This window comes from Dipteris shenzhenensis, chromosome 11, assembly GCF_047967505.1.
Source record: "Dipteris shenzhenensis isolate YYH24624 ecotype China chromosome 11, Dip_SZ_1.0, whole genome shotgun sequence".
Classification (NCBI taxonomy): domain Eukaryota; kingdom Viridiplantae; phylum Streptophyta; class Polypodiopsida; order Gleicheniales; family Dipteridaceae; genus Dipteris; species Dipteris shenzhenensis.
In genome coordinates, this window is record NC_141606.1 from 50,808,928 (window position 1) to 50,835,299 (window position 26,372).

The 26,372-nt window shown below is 41.8% G+C and overlaps 1 protein-coding gene across 1 annotated transcript; it reads left to right on the forward strand.

Moving 5' to 3' along the window:
• Positions 1-2,177: 2,177 nt before the first annotated feature.
• On the forward strand, positions 2,178-3,265 carry LOC147897141 (pathogenesis-related thaumatin-like protein 3.5). Its single transcript, XM_087382040.1, has 2 exons — positions 2,178-2,289; positions 2,490-3,265. Exons 1-2 carry the CDS (start codon positions 2,232-2,234, stop codon positions 3,179-3,181), a joined length of 750 nt encoding a protein of 249 aa, XP_087238166.1. The 5' UTR covers positions 2,178-2,231; the 3' UTR covers positions 3,182-3,265.
• Positions 3,266-26,372: the final 23,107 nt, after the last annotated feature.

Sequence of the window (26,372 nt, forward strand, 5' to 3'; positions counted from 1 at the left end):
AAAGACTTTTGAGTACGAAAATGTCCACATTATAGAAAGCAAGGTAAGGTAGAAAGGAGGGCATCCTAGGTTAAACATTCCAAGCATGCCTGCTTAAGGTCTACTACTTCCAAGGTAGGGAAGAGGGCATCCTAAAAGGAACAAAAGGTGGAGTTCATTATAAGATTCGGAAAGAAGAATAAGTAGAACAATGAACAACACGACTTGTAAAGAGAATTAATTTTGACAAATCTCAAGCCTACAACAATCATATTGTGTAATCTATCCTATCTTATGTGTGTGGCAAGGTGGAGAAGGGCAAGTCTACCATGAAAGCATGATAGTTGTTGCATTCATTAACATGGTAAGTAACTGGGGTGGATGTGCCATGCATTGTTACGCACCTATCTCAAGCAAATAGTAGTGTTGGTGTGCTTAGAGAAACTCCTTGCATGACTACTAGAGCTAGAGAGCTATCATTGGGGCTGCTAAGTCCATTTATATGTTTTTAGCACCATTAATGGCCCATGTTCTATTGCTCAACAAAATCTGTGGATTGAAGTGGGCTCTACCTACATGAATGTGCTAGTTAAGTTTTGCACGTGTAGACTTGCTTACCCTTTTCACCAATGGAATGTTTTTGTTCCTCCTTGCAATCCAAGGCTAGGGTGGAATGATCAAAATTTCCAAGTCTCTGAAATCTAAAATCGCTACTCCTCTCCATGGGGCGCTTAAGATATGCTGCTAGTGGTCCTATACTAGTGCTATGAGCAAGAGTGGGGAGCTACTATGGAGCTCATTTTTAATGTCTCCTTCTTATTTTTTGTTAACACAACCACCCATGGTCCCATCGAGGGGCATACTACCCAAGACCTATACGCTATGTGTAGGGGCCTCGTTTTTAATGTCTCCTTCTTGTTTTTGGTTAACGCACCCACCCATGGTCCCATCATTGAGGGGCATACTACCCAAGACCTATACACTATGTGCAGGGGCAGCCGCTTGGGTAGGCAAGTATCCTACGAGTTGAGCTGTCGATGCACCTCATAATGGTTTTTAAGAGCGCCTCCCCACACAAATGCTAATGGCAGATGGATGGGCAGTGGCATTGCTAGCCCGTCTCTATACTAGAATGCTAGGGACTAGGCAATAAATGGAGAGCTTGAAGTCAATGTGAAGCATTGATTAACACCCTCGAATTCGTTAAAACTTCGGCAAAACGTTAAAGTAGCTCAATGCTGAGCTAGAATTGCAACGGTGAACCAACTGAACAATCACTTCATGGGAAGAGTGAAAATTCTTGTTAGTATTGTCCACAAAGGGTTACTAGCCCATGCTCAAGCCATGTGAGCAAGCGCTCTACGAGCATCTCCCCGCGTGAGCTAGTAGGGCTACTTGTTTTCAGATCCCCATGAGGTTTGATGCCTGCTGGACTCAGCATTTGCCTGCCAAGACAACCTTCCCAAAATCTCCATCTCCAGCTTAGCCTTGGGCTACTGCAGTAGAAGAATCGGTGTGGAGGCTCTATTGATTGCAGTCTTCAGCTTTGGAAGAAAATAGACATACCAGTTGCTTGCACTAATTATTTAATGGAGGGATGCTCAAATTTCAAAGCTACGAGTAGCATGACTCATTTGACGACGGGTTAGAGACCTGCTTCGGTGAGTCTCAATGTGTTTCATTGGGACAACCCTAGGTAGCGCCAAGCCTTGTGCGGGGAGGCTCTCTATTAAAGAAAAGGGGGGGGGCTGAGAGAGGGAGCCGTTGAGCAAGTCCAAAGCGTTTGTTCTGAGGCGGGTTCTTTTCAACGGAAACGTCAACCAACGTATTTCTTATTCTTTTGTGACGGCGGTGCTGCAACATATTAAATCCATGTCTCATCGTTGTCATCCCCGCTCCGTGAATCGCTTCATTTCTCGTTGTCCATCGCTTCCTTCACGTAGCAATCGCTTCTCTGCCGCTCCTCCAAATCAGTTTCTTCAGCTGATAGCTGTGTATTTGATGTTTTGAGATGAGCCGTTGAATCGCACGACATGGGTCTGTCAATCGTTTCCTCGATCAATCCATCTAGCATTTCATCCATTCCGTCCTGGTTCAGTTTCTGACCCCGTCCTGTTCTGTTCATCCATCCACCATCCATCTGCCACCTCCAGTTCTCCTGATATTGATCCACCTACCTCCCACCTGCCTCCCTCTTTTTTGCTTGCGCTCGTCTACCTTCCTTGCGGCATTGCTCTCTCCACACAGAAACGATGAAGCTCCGCAGCGAAGCGATCATTCTCGTGACGTCTCTGCTCACTTTTATCTTCGGTTAGCTCTCTACCCAATGCATTCGTATGTTTTGTACGCAGACTGTCCACTCTCTGGTTGTTTGGCAAAGACGAGTTTCGAGTTTCGACTTTCCGCGTTGTCGACCTTTATTTGCGCACTGAATGATGCATGCAACTTGGGTGGGAAAATTTGAGACCACTTATGTATTGATACACTTGTCTGTGTCTTATGTTCTGCAGGAATCGTCGAGATCGGCTGCACTACCTTGACCTTGATTAATTCGTGCTCCTTTACGGTGTGGCCAGGAGTATTACCTGATCCAGGTCAACCAACGCTTGCAACGGGAGGCTTCACGTTGGCCCCTGAACAATCGAGTGTGTTAAACCCTCCTGCAGGCTGGTCTGGGCGACTATGGGGACGAACTGGTTGCTCCTTTGATGCCAACACAGGGCTTGCTGGATCCTGCCAGACGGGGGATTGTGGTGGAATGCTGGAGTGTAACGGGGCAGGAGGCACTCCTCCGGTCACTCTAGCCGAGTTCACGCTTGGACCCAAGGATTTCTACGATGTAAGCCTTGTCGATGGTTACAATCTCCCGTTGACAATAAGCCCTACGGGAGGAACTGGCGATTGCGGCATGGCGGGCTGCACCTCCAATCTGAATGGAGCGTGCCCTGCGCAGCTCCAAATGGATAGCGATGGGCAAGTGGTGGCTTGTAGGAGCGCTTGCGATGCATTCGCTGCACCGCAATACTGCTGCACTGGAGCATTCAGCACCCCTCAAACCTGCGGCCCTTCGTTCTACTCGCAGCTCTTCAAGAGTGCTTGCCCATCTGCTTACAGTTATGCATACGACGATCCGACCAGCACCTTCACCTGCACTAGCGCTTCCGATTATACCATCAATTTCTGTCCTCATGGAACTGGGTGAAGTTTGTTGTTCGAGGTTTATTGCTTCTATCTTATATGTGTACATCTTGTCAAGATAGCCATTCTTGTTATTAAGGAGGAATTTTGTAATTGCACTTGTATAATCTTCAAAAGTTTAACCAATTTGCTCAATAGACCTTCAGAATTTTGAAACCCCAAGTTTTATGATTTGTCAAGAAAAAATGTTTTCTTTTAACACTCCATCCCACACACTTTCTTTTTAAGAATAAAAAAGAAATCCTTCCCACCCATGTGAGTGTAGGGAGGGGAAGCAAGCCTCTCCTTGAGCATGAGACGTTCTAACTACCCTCCCCGTCTCAAAAAGCCCAAGGAGAACTACTCTTCAAGTTTTTTTACCGCATGCCACCTATCAATTTTCCACCAATTAGCCCACTCCTTCTATCCCTGGACGGCCAAGAAAGGCCCTTGGTCACCCTTTCCTGGTTGGGAAGCTAGCAAAAAAGGCAGCTCACGACCCACCAGCCACTCGTCGCCTTCCCAATGCTTCCCTCCCAAGAAAGGGATCCCAAGGCCCTTTCCCTCCAACCTTTGGCACCACCTCCCATACATGTCTAAAGAAGGCTTCTTCTAGTTTCTGAATTTGGCTCTCTCGTCTTCATCATCTAAGGTTGATAACTTCTCGTCTGATCACATTTGTTTTTACCTTAGTTTGTAGTTGCTCGAGTGGTGGTGGCTCACTTTAGTCTGCTCATTGTGTCTAAGCCTCTTTGGCCCTTACTATTTCTTTTGGTTGATCGCTCACTAGTGCTAGGATATATGATGGCGGGTAAGACGGTACACTTCTACAGTTTAAAGCAGTAAAGTTTTCAGTGACAAAAATCAGAAGCACTTTTGGAGTTTCAAACTATGCATGTTCAAGGCTACACACAACCAGTGCTTGCAATGACATCGTGTTTTAGGACTACCTTTTAAGCCCACTCCTTATTCAAAGATGCTTTTAAATGCACTTCATCCCCTCAAATTTCAAGCTCACTTTGTCCCCCTATTTTCCAAAGGCACTTCATCCAACCCATCGTCATCTTTCATAGAGGTTGATGTTGTAGGTTACTTCATGGTTGCTATCTCAAAGTAGAGATCAAAGGATACTCATCCCCCCCCCCACCTCTCTCTCCCTCTCTCTCCCTCTCTCTCTCTCTCTCTCTCTCTCTCTCTCTCTCTCTCTCTACACACAACCAGTGCTTGCAATGACATCGTGTTTTAGGACTACCTTTTAAGCCCACTCCTTATTCAAAGATGCTTTTAAATGCACTTCATCCCCTCAAATTTCAAGCTCACTTTGTCCCCCTATTTTCCAAAGGCACTTCATCCAACCCATCGTCATCTTTCATAGAGGTTGATGTTGTAGGTTACTTCATGGTTGCTATCTCAAAGTAGAGATCAAAGGATACTCATCCCCCCCCCCACCTCTCTCTCCCTCTCTCTCCCTCTCTCTCTCTCTCTCTCTCTCTCTCTCTCTAGTGGGACAACATTGATCCCAACAAGCTAAAATTGTTTGCTACCTTGACTCTCATTAGCAAGATTTCCTACTCAACTATTGCAGCCCTAGCGCAAAGACATATCAAAAGATGAAGACCATTTCAGCTTCCCAGGAGCATATTTATTATCTAGAGCTTGAAGTTTGAGAGCTCAAGATTTAGCTTGTAGCTCTGGAAAGGAGAGTTCATGATATGGAGGGCAATGGAAAGCAAGAAGTTATCCATGAGGTATTACACAAATGTAATGCATCGCCACCAACAACACAACTAGTGTCTAAAGTGCAGGACATGGTTACCACTCAAGTGAAATCAATGAAGTAAGAGATATTGCTGATGTGGATAGCAAAGTGGATAAAATTGATCTTTACAAGGAAAGTAAAAGAGCAAGAATCTAGGATGAATAATAGAATGATCTTACATGTTGGGGGTTTGAAAGATGGATGCCTTCATGATGATGAAGAGAAAGACCTAGATGATATGGCATATGCCTTACCACAAGTTGAATGGAATCAGAGTGATATATGTAATATTTGTCAATTGGCACTCAAGCAAAAGTCTAGTTGAGAGGGAGAGCAGCAAGAGCTAAGATCCTAAGACAGGCATATCAGCTGGGGGTCACAAAGATTGGATATATGAGGAGCTCACCTTGACCCAGATTAAACAAAGAAATAGTGAACTCACCAAAGTAACGAAAGCACACAAAGTTGGAAAATGGGTGGTTTATCGATATGGGAAAGCATTGATTAGGGATTTCAAATATAAACCCAAAGACTCTTAGCCTTGAACTGATATTATAAAGACCACCTTATTATAGTATTAGAAGGTAATTATGTCCTATAATAGCTAGGAAGGAGCTTGGTGCACTCCCTCAATCCTCTAGTTATCTAGATGTAGTCCGTCACCTTTTTGATGTTGTACTTTCTCTCATAGGACCGTGAGGTCTTTTGTAAATGTTACTAGATCTCTCTCTCTCTCACTCACTCACTCTCTCTCTCTCTCTCTCTCTCTCTCTCTCTCTTTATTTCTCTCTCTACCTGGAAGGAAGTAAAAAACCCTTGTTGCATTATTACTAGAAAGTTCTATGAAGTTACTAACTTCTCATGTGTGTTTAACTTGTTAGATTGTAAGGATGTTTTGGTAAACTTTGTAGGTGAGAACATGTCTCCAAGGTTGAGGGAGGATGGTAGTAATGCAACACGTGGCATCTGTGCATACAATTATGGATTTAACAAGGTGACTCTTAAGAGTTTTTTATCTTTTTCCTTTTGATTAGTTTGAAGTCTTTTGCATAGCCCCATGAGAGTTTATGCTCATGAGGTAGTTTATGCTCCTACTTTGAATTTCTTACCCTCCGACCAAACAAAGTTTCCAAGATGTTCCAATTTTGAGCAATTGATTTTGTAATATCCACTTGATGGAAGAAGTCTACAGCTAAAGCCTGACCTAAAAGGCCAAGAGATGTCTCATTCTTAAAGGCCTAAAATTGCATCTTTTATAGGTCTTTATTGTTTGTTGGTTTCTTCTTCAAACCAGATACCACCCCGAGAGAGAGAGAGAGAGAGAGAGAGAGAGAGAGAGAGAGAGAGAGAGAGAGAGCATGCAGCCATGGAATATTTGCTGTCATACACACTCTGACAACGTCCAAAAGCAACCTTTATAGAACGTAAACTACCTCACGAGTTGGAGAAGCAACCACCAACAACATACGCTAATCACTTTCCATCACAAGTATGTACTAAGGGCATGAAAATTTTGATGCTCTAGTTTTCAATATGTTGTTTCTATGCTTCTAGTGAAGAGCAGAAAGTGGAAATGTGTAGAACAGGCACAAGAGAGTAGGTATATATCATCAAAGGGAAAAGGATAAGCAAAGATTATTGCAAGTTTAGACCCTTGCAATTTATGACTACTGTGGTCATGAAGGACACCAAGAGAAATACTACTATTAGAAGGCTTTTGACAACAAAAACACTGGGGGGGTTCACCTCACAAAATTTAAGTGGACCACATGCATTCAAAAGGAGGGGTATTTATCTCAACTTTTTGAAAAATTTTAACACGATTACAATAACAGGAGGGGTTTGTACATTAAATATAAAAAAAATCCGTTATTTCATAAGTAAAGAGGGGTGTTTTTATTGGGCTAGAAATTATAGTTGACGGGTTTTTTAAATACCCCTTGAACGCACGTGATATGTAGATTTCTTAGTAGTGCACCCCCCGAGCAAAAACAAAGAAGGAAGAGATGCCAATAGCATCTTGAAAGCTTGCTTGGTCGATGAAGAGTGGGGAAATCATTATACAGGACTAGTTCAGCATGAATCCACCAAGAATGATCAATGTTGATGCAGCTTATGCCCTTTAAACTTTTGGTTTGACAATAGTATGTCAACTATTTTGTCTTGTTAGGTTTGGCAGTAGTATGTTGACAACTTTTTTAGTGTCATGTTGATCTCCCCTGCTTAACTTATGGGGTGTGTTGTTAGATTGTAAGAATGTTTTGGTAAAGTTCGTAGGTCAGAACATGTTTTGGTAAATTCATAGGTGAGAGCATGTCTCTAAGGTTGGGGAGGGATGGTAATAATGTAGCACGTGACTCAAGTGTGAGCATCGCAACACAGCACAAGTTCATGATCTCCTTTCATCTAGTTAGTTAAAAGTTTTTGCATAGCTCCATGAGAGTCAGGGAGCTTCATGCCCCTTGGTGGATACTTTGTGATGGATAGTGATTGATGTATGCTATTGGCCCATTGTTGGCAGTTGCTTCTCTAACCCATGAGGTAGTTTACATTATGTAAAGGTTGCTTGTGGGATGTTGTCAGTGTGTATATGAGAGTAAAGATTTCATGGTTGCATGCTTTCTCTTTATGCAACTATGTGAGTTGCCTTATGGTGTGTGGAAGCCATCCGATAGAGAGTTGCTTGTGTGACAACTAGGAATGACTTGTGTGGTCTTGGCATATGGGTCATTATCTTTAGCAGTCCATCCTTTGTGGCTTGGATCCTAGTATTGTAGACCTCCATAACAAACCCCATAGTAGAGGGATGCATGGAGTTCTTTGAGTCTTGCCTTTAATATAGTTTTGGATTTGATATGCTTTTATCTCTATCATTGGCGCTCGGCATTATATTTTATCTGAAGAGTGGTCACTGCAATCTTTGATAACCAAAAAAATTCACTAATTTTTCAATAGCTTGCATCTCAGGCACACAGACACACCAAACTTAGGAGTTACCATAGGAGACACAATTTTACCAATCTAAGGAAGGAGTATTGGCTAAGTTTGGTCAAGAAAAACCCTCACTATTTGTCAGACAATGATGTTCCTGAAATGTTGTGGATCTCTATATTGACAAAACCCTGTTCTCAATAGGGTAATGTTCACTTAAGGGCTCTGAGGCTAGATTTGTAAATGGAGCGAATATTGTTGCACTTGTAGTTGGATCGGTGCCCACCACCATCAAAAAATGAAGTCTCCATGCTTTTGCACTCAGTTTTGCATTGGAGAAATGTATAATGGCAAAGAGTCCATCCAAGAAGAAAAACTACATGGTGACATGGGTAGAGTTTATAGAGAGTGTCTTGAAAATTGTAGAGAGATACAGTAAGATCCCCAAGAAGATGGATGGATCTTTGGAGACAGGATATTAATGCATTAAACGTTGCTTCTCATATAGCAATATATCTAGTATGAGACAACCATATGATTTACAAAGTTTGGAGGGTGGAGTGCAATTAAATAAGATAGCGGTGATGCTTGATGTAGAAAGTAGCTGTATTGAATGGATGCATTGGAGGATGCAAAGAAAAGAAAATATCAAGATAAAGGGGTGTCACCTACTATTCATGCTCTACAAAAGGAATTACAAAGGTTGGAAGCAACATTAAATGATCTTTTGAATTGTGGATACTCAATGGAAGAGCCTACATGTTGCAAGTTAGAGGTAGAATAGTAGCCCTGAATAAAACACTTGTTGTTATAGATAGCAATTCACAGTCTTCACTGGCATTGGGTATCCAATGTGGCATTCTTTTAGGTTAATTGTTAAGAGATCTCTTTGTTTGTGTAGACCTAGAAGTTCCTAGGTGTGTGAACCTTGTTTCCTCTTGGTTTTGTGGAAAGACTATGCAATTTACTTAAAGAAGTGGAAGAGCCTACTAGCCAATGTGCATTTATGGATGCTGTACTGCAGCATATGCAGAGGAACTCACTAGTTATAGTTCCCACACCTTGTAATGCTTGCTCATCCAACATAGACACTATCAATAGGGCTTGCATTGCATGTGGCCTATCATTGAACAACATGGAGGTGGTGGGTATGTGCATGCTCCCACCTACACATGCCTACTATGAATATGTTTTGCAAAAATATGTGTTTGTGAAGGGCAATGTTTGCATCATGGCTGTGCATAGACTATAACCGATGCTACAAAGTATGTGTGGTATTGGGGCACCATGTTAATCCCTCATCAAATAATGAAAGGGTATGTTCTTTATTGCTTCTTCATTACTCACATATACAACATATTATTACTTTGTTGAACATGTTCAAGCTACCAATTTGTCTTTCACCTTTTGCCATCCTGAAGCGATTTCAAAGTACTAGTATAATACTTTTTTAGCACTTTTTAGTAACTTTTCAGCACCTCTTTTGCACTTTTAGAAGCTTTTTAGCAATTTCGAGCAATGGTAGGCACTTTAAGGCAATAAGGGTTTTTGAGGTTCTCTTAAGGCTCACTCTCTGTGAGCTCTCTTGAGCACTTTTATTGTAATTTCTAGGTTTTTTCTCACTTTTCCAACACCTTTTTACCACTTTTGCATACTTTTTGGCCATTATTTGGCACTTCTTGGAACTTCTCAACAATCCTAAGCACTTTTTTGGGCTAAGTTTTGGTGCTTTTTAGCCCTTATAGGAACTTCTTTGAGCTCTTTTGGCACTTATTGGGACTCTTTAGCACTTTTCTTGCACTTGTAAGCACTATTTGAGCACCTCTAAGCACATTTTAGTGATTTTAGCATGTTTAGTACTTTTTGGCACTTGTTTGCACTTTCTAACACTTTATAGCATTTGAGGGCTTTGTAATGCATTTGAGCACTTTCTGGCATGCTTGAGCACTTTTTTAGCATGTTGTAGTACTTTGTGGGATACTTTTAGCACGTTTCACTATTTTTAAGCACTGTCTAAACAATTTTGAGCATGTTTAGGCACTTTAAAGGTTTTTCTAGGCACTTTTTAAGACATTTTGGTTGAAATAACAAATGCTATGTTGTTTTCTATAATTGGACTAGTTGCAACCACAACCCTAGTTGCAAGCTTAGTCTGGTTGGAAAACACCAGGCTAGTTTACTTGTTCTTGAATGCATAGATTCTCAATCTACTCTTTACAATGACCAATCAAACGAAACAAAAAACCACCATTATACCCTATGCAATAAAAGTTCTAAAAGAGAGTATGACTCTAGTACATTGAAAATGGAGGGAAGAATCAATTTATCTCACATTCACTACATATAATGCTCAGCTCAAAAGCTCACTCAATGATCTCTCGGTTCTGTACACCTCATTGATGAACATGAACAACAAATAGAATAGAGGGAAATACAGAGAACTCTAAATATATTCTTCCACCAAACAATGGACAAAACATAGATCAAACTAAGCACAAAATACCAATCAGGTTGGGATATAGGCGTAGAAAACTCTTTGCCAAAATTTGGATTCTCCCTCAACCAAATGCTACTTTGGATGAAGAGGATTCAATGGATTGAGATGCAAAACTAGATGGAGTGTAGGGCTTTATATAGGAGGCCTGGCAACTACCCTTCCTGGTGGCTGACTTGAACGACACCCTTAAAGTATTCAAGGATTACCTTTGAATGCATTTTCCTTGCTTCGTCAATGGACAATTTCTTCCAAACATGTTGGAGGATCTCCATTGCAGGCACCAATTCAAGAGATTGAGATGGTTTTGGAGGCATCATCACAAAGTGCTTTGCATCTTTCTTTGAAAGAAGAAACATTCTATCACCCATTTTGACTTTAAGACACTCATAGCCAATTTTAAAATTTAGCCATTCTTCACACCTTGAGATAGGAGAATGGTAGTAATGCTACTATCATTCTTATCTCTCTCTTGTATGCATGTATTTCTTCACACCTCATATTGAGAATGGCTATCATGTGGTTGTGGAGGATGGAAAATTTAGCCATTCTCAATATGAGGTGTGAAGAAAGACTCATAGCCACTTTTGCACTAGCGCCATGCCCCCTTGTAACAATGAAAGAATGCTAGTCTACCTCCTTTGCAAAGGGAAGAATTGAACTAGTGGTGGAACTAGTGCCATTCCTATCATTGAAAATGTATAATGAGACTATTCTTGGAAGAGAGATAACAATAGTACTTCCTGCAAGGGAAGAATGGCACTAGTACTGATCTCCATGTGAGTCTATCTTTCCTATGGAGAATAGCACTGGTGCCAATCTCCATGACAGTGAGATTATGGAGAATGGCACTAGTGCCATTCCCCACAAACCCACATGGAGAATGGCACCGGTGCCATTCTCCGAAATTGAGGAATGGGTCTAAACAAAATTTCCAAATGTGGACACTAGCATTGGTGCCAATATCCATCTGGGTTTGTTAGAGAACGATGCTAGTGCCAATCTCCATGTGGTCTTGTGGAGAATGGCATTGGTTCCAAACTCCATGTGAGTCTGGAATATTTTAGATTTCCGATGGAGAATGGCACTGGTGCCAATCTCCATGTGGGTTTATGGTCCATGTGGGATTGTAGGACCTAGTCCCAATCGTCTAGGAATGGCACTGTTGCCAATCTTCATGTGGATCTAAAGATTGTCACACTAAAATGGATATTGGCACCGATGCCTATTAGCCCTTGGTTAGGCTAACTTGTATGTGGTCCTCATTGAGTACTGAACTTGGTTGGGGGCAAGAACTGGTGGAGGTAGTCAACCATCCATTTTGCACAGCAAGAGGTGCAATTGATTGTACTTTGGCATCTCCAATTTACCAAAGCATGCTTTTCCATTTTTGTTGTTGTTGTGTCATTGGTCGAATAAATCTTTGGGATGTAGAGCATTATTTGCTATTTCTTCTTCAGGCCTTTGTCCTCCATGCTGCTTATCGATGAGGAGAGGTTGAATTCTTGGAGAGCATCGAAGGTAGAAGAAAGTTATTGGAAGTAGGTAGGTGCTATCTTTTGTCTTGATCTAAGGTGCATGGAAATGCTTAATTGTGGCCTTCAAGTGAGTACATCTGATTGTGAAGTCCATAATTGATTTTGAACTTTATAGCCTAAAAATGGAAAAAAATATGCAATCAATGGGCTGAAATTAGTGCCTATGTGGTGGCGACTATCGGGACCAAAAATTCTAGAAAAAACATTAAAAAAAGTTCATTTGATGCGGATCTTTACGTGCTGAATTCTAGGTTCAAATAGGTTCTGATTTGGCGTCTAAGTGGCCAAGATATGGACCCTAGAAGAAGGGACAAATTGTAAAGACCCTTTTTTTTATGGGGGGCTTTGTTGGAGGATTGGTTAATCTAGCATAACCTAATGTACCTAGCTATAGTTAGCTAGGCTAACCTATGGGTTGACTCCTTTTTTTGGGGAGAAAGAGTTGGTTAAGATAATGTAGCCATATCTAGTTAATTATAGATAACTAGGGTTACTTTCTATCTTAACTCTCTCTGCTCTCCTTCAGTTTCTTCTCTCTCCTCTCTCTTATTCTCTTACTTTTTGTCTCCTCTCTCTTTCTAACTCTCTCTCTTCTTTTTCACTCTTGCTACACCCTCTCTCTCTCTCTCTCTTCTCTAGCTCTCTCTGTCTCTCTCTCTCTCTCTCTCTCTCTCCAAAGATTTTGAGGATGCATGTGGTTGATTCGGGCTTTGAGGCATGTGCAAGGATGGGTGGCCGGCCATGGGAGAATGGCACTAGCAGTGCCATCTGCAAGGTGGCAAAAACATTGGCATGGTACCTAGTGACTGAGGGAATCCTGATGTGGTGGCAATTGCTTGTACACAATGCTCGAGGGTGTGCAAAATGACAACATTGTGGTGGATGGTTTGTGATGGCACGGTGGCCCGTGATGGTAGTGTAGCCAATGATCAAGGGCGCTTTGTGCATGAGGTGACATCTGCACATACGGTTGCACACCTAAGGGCAACAGTGCTTGAGGCAGCGATTGCACACCCATGGGGGTAGGAGGGATTAGTGGGGGGATAAAGGGGGTTGTGGGGAGAGGTGAGGGGGTAGAGAGAGGTGGGTATGGGGGGAGTAGAGAAAGATGAGGAAGTAGAGAGAGGTGGGTGCTGTAGAGGAAGGCAAATGGAAAGGAAAATGGTGGATGAAAGAAAATGGAAGCGAGAAAGTAGGAGAGAATGGAGGGGGAGTGAGAAGGAAAAGGGAGGTGCATAGTGGAGAGAAGGGGGTGGTGGAGGTTGAGAGGGGTGGGGGATGGAAGAGGGATGGTAAAGTAGGGAAGAGGGTGTAAGAGGAAGAGGGTGGTGGGGTGGAGATAGGTATGGGGATGTGGATGTGGAGTAAGGAAGGGGGTGTAGAGAGAGGTCACAGGGGGATGGTGGAGTGGAAAGAGGTAGGGGGATGGCGGAGGTGGAGCAAGGAGGAGGGTGTAGAGAGAGGAAGGAGGTGGTGGGGTGGAAAGGGGCAGGGGGATTACCTTGAGTGGTGTAAGTGGAGGTGATGGAGATGGGGGGTGGGGAGTTCTGACAAAAAAAGTTGTGGTGGAGGGAATGGATGATGGAAATTGATGGTAGAGGGGTGGGGGGTGAATGGAAAAAGTGGAGGTTGTGGGGAGGGAGATGATGGGAGGTGGAGGTTGTGGACATTGAGGGGGGGAGCTTGATGAAAAAAGTGGTGGTGGTGGAGATGGTGAGCAGGAGGAGTTGGAGGAGATGGATGACAGGAAGTGATGGTGGAGGGGGGAGATTCATGGAAAAAGGGGTGGTGGAGGTGGGGATATTGATGGAAAAAGTGGTGGTGGAGAGGAGGGAGAAGGTGGAAGGAAAGTGGAGGAGGTAGGAAAAGACATAAACAAAAAAAGTGGTGGTGGATATGGTGGAGGTAGATCGAAAATATGGTGGCTTGATAGAACTTGGAGATGGAGGAGAGATGGAAGTGGCTTGCAAAAGTGAGGGGAAAGACATGAAGGGGGGGGGGTTGTTGCCTTTATAAGATGGGTTAATTTTTTGTGATTAGTGAATTAATGTGCTTATGTAAGTCAACATTGTCTAGGATGTAAATCTCACCCTTGTGTACCAACTAGAAGCAATTTTTGCACTCCTTTGCCTTAAGAAATATCACTCCTTTCTGCACCAATTGGAAGCATTTTTTGCACTACTTTGCCTTAAGGAATGTTGCGAAGAGTCTGTCTCGCAATGGAGCGGCTTTTCTTTTGGCTTTCCTCAACTCCTCCTTTGTTTGCTTGTGTTCTTCAGTCTCCTTCTGTAGTTTCTCTTTCAATCTAGATCTTTCTGCTATTTGTTGTAATTTCATCTCCACCTCCTACTGGTTCAAGTGCTTGTACATTTTTGCAACAACTGCTTGAGTTGTGACTGCAGTCCCCTAATTGCCATCAATTACAAACTTTAGTTATGTTGTTGGACTGGAAAATGGAGGAGTGGAGATTCTGATTAGATGTTTTGGTTAAATGCTTTCATCACACCATAAATTGATATGATGTAAGCATTCTATCCTCATGTTCTCTCTTTTTGTGCCAATCTACTTCCATGTAAAGCCACCATAGAGATGACTAGGTGTTTCTCTTCATTGAAACTACCTAAACCTTGCCATTAGACCATGTGAGATTTTCCTTCTTTTGAGAGCAAGATTCATGCCATTAGTCCATACGAGGTTTTATTTCTTCCACCATAAATGTACGTGCTTGTGTTTATGACTATAAGTAAATATTTATGTATGTACATGCCATTCAAGGGAGTGTTTCGTTAAGAATTAGGCAAGAGATTCACAAAGCAACAATTGCAAATCTTTCAAACACCGACATGAATTTTGGCTACATCCTTCATTAGAGGGTTGTCACATGCTCTAAGTTTTGTGAAAATATTGTGGGGGCTATTGAGAACCTTCAAATCTTGGGGGACTCACATGGGGAAACTTATGAGATTATGTGAGTGTACAACATGGGGTTTTAAAGATGAGGCATAAGCTTATACATTAGGGGTGGGGACCCTTTTGAATTCTTCCCAATATTCAATTTAAATTAGCGAACTTTGGGAGGGGAGAGGGAGAAATAGAGGTTTTTACCCCCTAAACAGAAAAAGTACACACACATACACATTTGACTAGTGACGGTCATGTACCAAGTGTGCATGAACTAAGCCCAAGCTATGGATAATTCTAGGCCATGGTAGGGAAACAAATAAATATTACCCATTGGTGAATATTTGAAGATGGTCTTATCTATATCATCTGGGTATCATCATAAGCATAATAGGGGTGTTTTAATATGCTACATGGACCATATATAGGGGGTTTCCTTGAAGTTCATGCATGTATGTGATGTCCCCCTTGTACTTAGAGTGAATTTCTCGGGCTTTGAATTAAGAGGTCTCTTCATTTAGTAACATTTGGTGAGTTGTTGTTGGCACTTGTGGTTCGAATGATTATTTGGATGAGATTGTGTGAACTTCCAAGGTAATTGAATGCATGATTCCTTACATGGTTGCAATAGGACAAAATCAATCAATAATGTCAAAATGGTCATCTCACGCATTGATGTATTCAGCTTTTGAGCTTTGAGCTCTTCCTCTTTTATGTCATTGTAGTCCCAATGAGAGTCGGCTATGTGTGTGTCCTCTTGATAGTCATGCCTCCTAATGTGGCTAATATTATGGTATAGAGAGTCTTTTTCTATCCTCATATGAGTATAAGGTCCTGGAGTCGTGTATGTACACAGCAAACAACAAGGCCATTAGGCATGAGCTGATTGTCAAGAGTTTATTTGATTCTAATTTGTGTTGCATCGTCTTGATAAAGATCATTTGATAAGAGAGAAAGGTAGGTAAAGATAGCCGTGAGAATTTTACTTTCTCTTTGTTATATTTTGGTGTTATTTCATGTGACAAAATGGGTCACCTATGTTTGAGGGTTCATGCAATATTTTTGGACGTTTTATATTAATGCTACATAGTAAGTTCTTGCTGTTAGAATACTGTTGAGAGGATGTGTAGTCTGGTACTAACTCACTTGTCATGGGGATCTTGGAAGAATGCCATCAAAGCCTCTACTCCTAAGCAATTCCTTGTGGGAACTTTGTATGCACAAGCCTCTACTCCCGAGCAACTCCTTGGGGGAACTTTGTATGCACAAGCCTCACACTTGTGTCACCCAAGTGTCTATCGGATTTTGTGCAAGTGATTCCACCAGGGAGAAATGAGAGAGGGGAAAGAGAAAGGGAGAGGGAAGAAGGGAATGAGAACAAGAAGAAGGAGAGATTGGCGGAGGGGGATAGTAGCAATAACAAGACAACTTAGCAAGAGGAAAAAATAAGACTCAATGCAAGAGAATAAAGAGCATGAGAGATTCTATTTCCAAAGATGCAAGTACAGAATGAAGACCAAAGTCAAACTTTTGGCCTTAAATACATTTCACCTTTTGAAGGGAGGGCTAACCCTTGTACTTGCTTGTATCTCTCTCCTTCTCATATTACAACCACTTGGGTCCCTATGGCTCCAAGGCAAATGGAATATGTTAATCTTCATTCTCTCTTCTGCATCTTCGCTTGCCATTACAGTACATGAACTGTTAACAAATGGATTACTACCCCCTGTAGCTGTTCCAACCAATCTTGCGTAGGGGGGGATTGTGTAACTTGTGCTGCATGTTCACAAAAATTCTATACGTCTGATGTGTCAAGAATGCAACACTTGTGGAGAGCATGTGTTGTAGATTATTGAGCTAAGGACTCTCTGGCTATGGGTGGCCTGTGGTGTAGAGGTTTCTTGCTCCATCTGCATGGGAAGAAGAATGGAGATGGTGCACGAAGAAGAAAAAGTAATAGAGTGGGGAAAAGCTGAAGAGGCTTCGTTTGTCAATTCCTCAATTGAGAAGAGGTCGTAGGTGTAGATAGAGTGCAAGGAGTTGGTGGACATGAGGAGAAAATGGTAGTGGGAGTGTTTGGAGGCTGTGGAAATTTGTTAAAAATTTTGGCAAAGTTTTGGTACAATGCCAAATAAGATCCTGCAAAATGAGGCTGGCTATTTATATAAGGGACCTAGTAATGCAACAAGACAACTTTAGCATTAGCACAGTGACTGGCATTATTAAAGCAATGCAACTAGTGTTAGCTATGGACTGAAGAAGTTACTCAATGTTAATGAAGCAACATATCATTGTTATTATAGTAGTGATTAGTCTTAACATGATAGCATGTCATTGCATTAGGAGTTAGGGTGTTAGAGTTATAGCAGCAGATGGCATTAATATAGCAACACAATGATTGGGATTAATTTTAGCATAGCAGGTTGTGAGTCATCATGTTAGTTGTATAGCAGTGCAACTGAGTCAATTGTCACATTATTAGTCTTTGTTTTTTTAATTTATAGCAATGAATTGATTTTGTGGGGCCTGTTTGGGAATATGGCTGGCTGACTAACTGCCTTGGACTTCACCTAAGTGGGTGCAAGTGCATGTGGAATTATGTGCATGATACAGCTGTGAAAATGAAAAGTATTACAATGTGACTTTGGCTGTGTGCTGGTGAGTGGACCCTGATCACCTAGTTAGACTGGAATGAACCTATGTGGAGTAAAGAACTTTTCAATGAATGGAGAGGACTCTCTTTCACCTAAGGATGAAGTGGACCTGATCATACCCTATTTTCACCTATGATGGCAACTCCCTATTTTCATCTATATCGCATGCACAGACGATGGACTGGAAAATTTAAGACTTAGAGTACCTTGCATTTCTCCAAGCCACATACTTGCTCAGTGCATGTAAAGAGTTGGAGAGATGCATCCTTGAAGCATGCATAAATAGTGTCACAAGTTTGTTGGTATCAAATTGCTTTGATCGAGCAAATTCTCTGACTGATAGTAGGACTGCTTAAAGCTCAGCATAAACTTGCAGAATCCATCGAGTCCCTATGGTCCTTATGAGGGCATTGGTTCTTTCATCCAAGGTACGTGGCATTGAAATGATGGCAAGTTCTTGTGGGTTTTGTCCCCTTTTTAGGAATAGGTTCTTATGGATCTATAGTGTTCATTGCTGATAAGTGTGATATGGGACACTTAGCCATAGCAAGTTCTTGTGTTGCTATCCCATGTTTAGGAACATGTTCTTGTGTAATTGCCACAGTTGCTCATGTAGCTAATGCTTGTAGCCTCTCCGACAATACAAGCAAGTTTCCAATGGTTGTATCTTAGCCATATTTTAATGTGAGGATTCAACAGTAGGTTCTTGTGTGTTTACCTCATTTTTAGAGGTAGGTTCTTGTGGTAATACTGCGTCCTTTTCCATAGATGATGTTGAGGGATTCTTGGCATCAATAAGAGACTTGCAAGCCTTAGGCACCCATGTGAGATTGTGGCCCTAATAAAATCCTTGAGCCTCCAGCAATTTCTTGGGATCCAACTGGAGTAGTGCTTCAGTTTCCCTTTTATCATCTTGTGTCTTTAGAATCGGCTTGGACCTTAGTGGATGTAGGACAGGGGAGGGATGGCAAAGTGGTGTATTACTCTGGCCTTGCATGGTCTTAGAAGGTGAATTCAGGGTTGTATCATTTGGATGCAAGTAGGAGTTATTGCGTTTGAGTGTACGAGGCATTAGGGGGGTTGATGCAGTAGCTATAAATACATTGCCCTTTATAGCTATAGATTGGGGGGTGAACTACTAAGAAATTATATATGTATCACGTGTGTTCAAGGGGTATTTAAAATACCCCTCAACTAAAATTTTTCCCCAAAGAAAAACACCCATCTTTACTGATGAGTGAAGTGATTTTTTTCTAAAGTTATATTTAAAACCCCTCTTGTTATTGTAATTTTGTTAATTTTTTTCGAAAAATTGAATTAAAATACCCCTCCTTTTGAATGCACGTGGTACACTAACATTTTTTGAGGTGAACCCCTTGAGAGCTATAGCGGTGGCAGTTGCTTTTGGGATGGTTACTGTAGTGGAGGAGGAAACTTCTGTTGGGGTTGTTGGAACCATGTGACTTTTTTTAGCCTTTTGTTTTGCGGGAAATATTGGGCTAAAGGTCCCATTGTTGATTGTGATGACTGAGGTGTGGCCGTTCTTGGTTAGAGTTGCAGTGCATTTTTGCCAATCAATTTGGCTATTAACTACCAACACCATGTCCTCCCAAGGATAAATCATTCATGTTCACTCATAGCACTTTCTGGAATGTCATAGAATGTACTAGCCATGCGATGATTATTAACTGATAAAGGAATTTTGATACAACTTATAGCAAGTGAGATTTTGCCATTTACTGCACATACCATGATAGGTAGTTATCTTGAATGTCAAGAGTTGGGTATGCATCTTGTATGAAATCAAGTTATGGCTGGTAGTAGGATCGATGAAGGCTTTGGCTAAGCAAGTGGGTTCCTTGAACAACTAAAAATCTACTTGCACCCTTGCAGGGGCAATGGTAAGATCTTCCATGGGGTTTAACCCTTCCACGTTGTTATGAGCCATAAATTTCCAACTTTGGTCTGATGCACCTTTGCTACTTCTATTGCCTGCCGCTTCATTTGAGCCAATTATTTTTTAAGTTCTTTTTTGTGTGGATGGCTTGTAACATTTGAACTGTTAATGGGTCATAGTAGCACTTAAGCTTTCTACCATTAATATAACCATCTATTTTAGTGCCGTTGAGGGTCATGATCCTACATGACCCTTGAGGTGTGATTTCTACAAACTACCGCAAACCCATCCCTCAATATTGTAGATTACACTTGGTTTTCTTAGACTATATAACATCACAATATCACCTTCCTTCATGTCCTTGTTTTGAAAGTTGCATTCGAACCATTTCTTGTGCGTAGCTTCTCAATTTTTGTAGCATAGGCCACTCTCAATATCATTTCATCAAGCCTTTTGAGCTCAATTAACCTTTTAGGGATTGCCTCATCTGAACCAATCTCTAACTGTTACTTTGAGGCTTCAATGGAATCCATTGGCAAAAATGCCTCTACACCAAATGTTAGGCTGAAGGATGTGTAGTTTGTAGTGACTTTGTATGCCATTCCATATGACCATAGTGCGATGGTGAGTTTGTGCTCCTAGTCATTATGACTAGGCTAGAACGTTCACTTCATTGTGTGACACAAGATCTTATTTGAGCTTTTAGCCTGACCTTTTGATTAGGGATACTAGGGTGTGGAATTTGGATGCACAAATGAGGAAATCACTCATCAATATTTGAATCGTGTAATTTACAAAGTGTGCCCTTCTGTCACTCATGATTTTCCAATGGTGACAGATGGATAAAGTAGAATATCACATTCTCATATAATAAGTTAGTGGTTGTCCTTGCATCCACCTTTTGTGTGGCTTTGGTTTCTACCCAATGGAAGAAATAATATGTGGCCACTACATGTAACGAGCCTGGGTCCCCTTTGTGGCTAGACTAATTGGAACTACAATGTCTATTCCCCACTTCTCGAAGGGTTGGTCCATGAGAACTTTGGTTAAAGGCATACAATCTTGGCTATGAGGTATGGAGACTCATTGCTAGGGATACAATGCTTGGCAAATTCTGTTCCATATGTGAAGAGAATTGACCACCATAATTGACTTGCAATACCTTATGGACCATAAGCTCTCCCATGAAGTGACCACCTACAATGCCTGAATGAGATTCATAAAAAACCTCCACCCTGAATTCATCTTCTTGGACACAATGGCAATCCATCCATCCTGACTTGGTAAAGTTGTCTGGTTTATTAATTGATATGGGTTTGCATCCTTGATCCATTTTTTAGCCCTATCCTTGTTGGCTACCTTGTCCTTAGAGAATCCATTAGCTAAGAAATGTTCGATCTCCTATGGCCATTTTGGAACTAGATCAACAAGAAATAGTGAGGCATCTAGAAGATTATCTTCCACTTTTGTTTCTAGTTCTCCATTAGCAATTTAGGACATTTGATTAGCCATGAAATGTGTACATCCCTTTCTTGCAACAATGGTTAAATTGAATTCTAAAAGAGATGCATCCAATCATGCATGGTTTGCTAACTAGATAAAGGAGAACCCAGTGATCCATGAAGAAGACAAACTTGTTTGCTAACAAGTAATGCCTACAATTTTTGATTGCATATACCATGGCAAGTCCTTCACGTTCGGTTGTAAAATATAATTCATCTCGGCATCATTTAGTTAGTGACTTACAAAGTATATCAAATACTCCAAGTTGAACTCACCCAGCTGTGCCAACATGCACCCTATGATGATCTTCGAATAATCAATATGGGGATGGAAGATAAAGTCCCAATTGGGTGCTCCCAATGAGGCTTTTCATTGGAAGGAGATTTAGTATCATTAGCCCTCAGGGCCTTGTTTATTCAGGGTGGTTTCTCTTCCTCAAGAGGATTGACTCTGACAAGAGGTGCTTCCTCTGCTTTACGAGATCCAAGGGGGGCCTTAAGTTTGTCCAACCTAGCTTTCCTATTGGGTGATAACTCATGGTGTGATGTAATAGTATCACATATCTCAACTAGGCAAGATCCATCTTTACTGCATGCCTTGGTCATTACCTAACACCCTCAAAACATTTATCATATTCCTGGCACCTTGTGATAGTAAGATGCCATTTTGGTTCCTGTCTTCTCGACTGCATCTATGATCACTAGGACATGTATCTAGTTTTGAGAGAATTTGGGTTCTAGCAGTGGAGCATACCATTGCTCATCTTGGTCCTCTCCCATGTCCTCATTACAAGTTGGAACACATTGATGGGTGTAGTTCTTTGAGTGGTGTCTAACTCGGCTACAAATAAACTGCCGGACATGGGGTGGGCTTTCTAGGTTTGTAGGTCAACCCTCATAATGTACTCTTCCTTGTGCAAATAAGTTCTATTAGAGTCTCAGTCATGGACTAGACCTATAGCATGCATAAAGGCTATCCCTAGGATGACATCATATCCATTCAGCTACCCATGGATGTCCATCACCACAAAACAAACCCTATAGGTGAGACCAAAGGTCTTGATCTTTATATCCTTTAGGACTCCCACTGGCCATGCTATTGCACCATCATCTAGTTTTATGATCAGGTTGGTGCTTTCCATTTCAGGCTTTTCCAATGATGAAACCCACTATGCCATCCAATATTTCCATGGCCTTTTTATTTTGGAAGAAGGTCAGAATCATAACCTTTGTATCATCACTCTTGAAGTACCGGCCTAGCTTGTTGAATTGTATCTTCAACAAGTTTGGCTCTTTGATGGGGGCTTCAATTCCTTGGTGCACACTTCTTCTAGTGGGGTGACTATTTGTCCAGTCATCCAATTAGATAGGTGTCTCCAAAGGATGGGGTTCCCTCTTAACAGGGCTACTATTGGCATTTTCAACTCTGTGAACAAGAATGTGACAAGTCCAGCCACATCCCTAATTGGTTTTGAGCCTTTAGACTGTGGTTCATAAAACTCGTAAAAGGACACAAGGTCCTCCTCTACAACCTAATGCCAAGTAAGGTTGTCATAAAAATCCACCTTATCTAAGGCAGGTAGTGGATTGGGTGCTCTTTTTGGAGCTTGATGGTTGGGATGGATAGAGTCCATGCTCTTGATAGTCTTGAACCCTTGCTCGAATCTTTCTTGTCATTCCCGAACTAGCTATTGCGCTTTTGCAAGGCATTGTTTCTTAGTGGGCAAATAGGGGTATTCATTATGGAATATTGGTTTTACATCCCATCTATGTGGCTTGTCTTCACTTGCCCTACCCTTCTCCTCAGGCCATGGTATAGTAGGATCTAGGGTCAAGGGGTTAGGTCCTGATGAGGTTGAGGTGGAGACTGTTGTAGTCTCTTAATTAAAGCCGCTCTAAATAATGACTCAATCTAAGCCCTTTCCCACCTTAACTTCACTTGCATGGCCTTAACCCTTGAGGTGGATGCTCTTTTCCTATTATCCTTTTTATGGAGCTCCTTACTCATGGCCTTGGATTCTAGGAGTTTCCTCCTGGGAAAAGCCTTGTAGAGATGGTCCACCCCACAGTGAGAGCATAAGGGGGTGTTCAAATTGGTTACAGCTATCCCAGGTAGGCATCCTTGTATGGATAGTCCTTAAGGAAGTGAGGTCCTTGGTATTTATAACAAGCTATGGTCTGGTTGGCAACTACCTTATAAGGACACTCATGGATGTGGTGCGGACCTTGAAAGCTAGTCAGCAATTCACGGTGTTCATGTCCCTAGCTTATTGCGTTCTAGAATCCTTGTGATACATCAAAATGTATTGTTCATCTTGCATGACGTAATGTCTCATCTGGCTTGTTTGGTATGCTAGACTTGGATCGGGTGTTGCTAGGGCATAGTCCGGGTCCTCCCACTCGCTCGTTGGCTCTTCAGTGATAACTTGGTTTATGGGAGTGATCCATGGTGATGAGGCTTGTGGAGCTAGGACTGATGGTGGCAATGGAAGGTTTTGAGCTTGTGGTGGACCTTGGTTGACCAGAGTGGCTCCTTGTATAGCTATCCGGCCTCCTTGGTTATATTGATTTGGTGGTGCAGGTAGAGACAATGGTTGCCTTTACTGGTAAATTGGTAGAGGCATTGACATATGCTATCTACATTATGAGGTTTCATGGTTTACCCATCTAGCACAATGGGCACAGTAAAGTGATGGCCTTGCCCGTAGGCAAGGGCAGCATTTATAGAATGGTTTCTTGTATATATTCCGCACCACATATTGTCTCATATTGGAAACAAGTGCAGATTACTAGGGTGTTCTTTGCCCAGCCCACACCCTTGAGCTATTGAGCTATTCGGTTTAACAGATCCATGACTACCTCATCTATGTTCGTTCCCTTTGCCATATGAGTTGCATCCTTGGACTCAACTATGCTAATTGTCTTGCTTGTATGAGACACTTTAGAAGGAGCAACAAGTGATTCTTCTAGTTGTGCTTTATCCTTCATATTGTCATCTAAGAGCATGACACAGTCTTGCTCCACGGCTTGAAAGATGTGGGATTCAAGGTGAACAAATGATGATGCAACTTGGCATCCCTTAATCCAATCAAGAATTGAGGCAAGAGCCATTTGTCACTCATCCTCTCATGTGGTTCACAATGGGAATTTAGATGTTTAATCCAAGAAATGTATTCTTGTAGGGTTTTGTGTTCCTTTTACTTAACCTCATACAACTAGTTGACCAGACTCCATTCTAGGATAGCGAGAACGAACCCCACTATAAAGGCTTTCCTTAATGTTTCCCAATTTATTTTTTCTCTACACCTAAGGCCATGCACCATTGGCCAGCCTTACCATCAAGGCTAAACCCAAATGCATTCACTATATGCAAGTCACCAATATCTCCAAAGGGCTCGTAGATCTTCTCAAACCTTTCAACGTGGGAGACAAGATCTCCTTCTCCTAAAAACTTTGTGATGAACTTAGAGATATTAACTAAACAACTTTGTGAAGCATTAGTGTCTCTTCCCATAACCACTTACAGCACGTCCCCCCTTCCTAGTGCTTGCACTAGGATCCTCATTTCCACATCATGAGTACTGTCTGTGGTGCATGTGGAGGTGCTTGAGGGGCTAGCATGGTCCCATAGCTAGGTGGTACTTGGGGTGGATTATAGAAGTTCATCGAGGCCGAATAGGAATTGTGTCTACTAGTCATGGCCTCGTGGGACCTATAGCTAGCATGCGTGGTGGGCTGGAGTTTACTTGCCTCATTGGTATGGGGCCTCGACATAGGTATGTTTACATCAGCAGATACTGGCATATAAGGTGTGGCCATGGGGAAGGGAGTACCTTCTTGAGATCCTAAAGAAGTCGTATATAGATTAGGATGAGGGGACATTGAATGTGGTAAGTTGTTCTCCCTAAAGTCCATTTGTTCATTTCCCTACCCATCGCAACTTGATGGCTAGAACCTAGGTACCCAAGGTTCAGAAGTCCTTGTGAAGAATGGTTCATTCTCATAGAACTAAACACGTGGACATGTAGGCTCTTCAGTTGAGATGGGAAAGGGATTTTTTTGACCATTATTTGATACAAAAGTTGGTGGGGGATCTTGTTGATCTTCACCCACTATAGTTTTTCTAGCAAAGGGATTGACTAGGTTGAGGTTAGACAAGCAAAACTGCTCCATAAAATTGGAGAATGAGTCCCTCAGATGCGAGGCTATAGTAGAAAAAGTGGGGGATTGGGGCCTTATGGAACTAGAATTAGAGCCAGGGCAACCACATGATTCAAGTTTAGGTTTTCCCCCATGTGCTCATGGCATAGTTAGAACTTGAGGACTTTGTGTGTGTGGGACCGTATACGAAATAGAAGCTTAAGGTCGAGATCCCGAATAGACCTAATAGTGCAGTGTTGGATGGTCCTATTAGGACGTTGTTTGAAGTGCTATCTTCAAGCTCAAGTTCAATTCCTATCACCCTCCTAGACCTCAGGTGCATATGTCACCCACATAGCCTAGGTGCCTAGTCAGAATCAATCACATCTTTCTAGCCCTAATGCACCAATCGTTGCATTAGCCTTAAAGTAGTGACTCCCTGAATTGTTGCATTGTCTGTCATCACTGTGTTAACCTTATAATAGAAATCACTCTATTATTAATAGATCAACAACTCTTAATGCAGTGGGTCCTTATAGCAGGGAGTAATAATGCAACGGGTGACTAAAGCGATGATGACTGATTTAAGCAGCTTGTTGAATATACCAGTGATGCCTAACCCATCAGGTTGCGAATTGCTCCGTTCATCTTAAAGCGGGGATTGACCTTTCAAGTTATAGTTGTGAGATCATTAAATTCCAAATGGTGTTAGGTGAGGTGGGTAGCCAACTGGTAGTCAACATGTCAGTCACTATGTTATAAAGCAATGACTGGCTAATAAGTCGCTGCATTATCCTTAAAGCAATGACTCACAGTCTTGCTATGTTGCTAATTAGTTTTTGGTGATCTCTAAGGATTTTTAAGTTTCTATGTAGGGGCTGTGAGCTCAATTGGATGTTATGCTACCTATTCTACCTACTCAAACCAAGAAGTCACAAAAAACAACTTGAAATCTCAGACATGAGGTTTTTGAAGGGGGTTGCTAATAACTCACTCACACCTCAACTCAATCTAATCCAAACCCACTTTTAAGTGTTTTTGAGTGACATTTAACACCACACACTTTAGCAATCACCCAAATTAGCTATTGCTACAAAGTGACAGCAAAAGATACTTAAAAACAAGCTCAAATGCTTGACAAACACCCTATGGGTAGAAATGGTAGTTTCTAATTTTCCTATTCCATGCTCACACTTTCCTTCTTCAATCCCATCTCATACTCCACCAACATCACTCCTAGTTAAGCTAGAAGCATTGTGCAATGGGTGGGTAATGGGAGAGAGCTTGTGCAATATGAAAGCATATCATAAAATCTCAAGCACCGGTGTACAAAATGTATAGTTTAGTAGCGACTCATGTGACAAAATATGAAGAGGGAGAAGGAGAGAGGGCAAAGCTAG

What these genes read in the sequence shown, in the direction of transcription:
- LOC147897141 (XM_087382040.1), top strand. Translation starts at nt 2,232, where the DNA reads ATGAAGCTCCGCAGCGAAGCGATCATTCTCGTGACGTCTCTGCTCACT. An exon ending in TCTGCTCACTTTTATCTTCG is followed by an intron (nt 2,290 to 2,489) that starts GTTAGCTCTCTA and finishes TATGTTCTGCAG; the next exon opens with GAATCGTCGAGATCGGCTGC.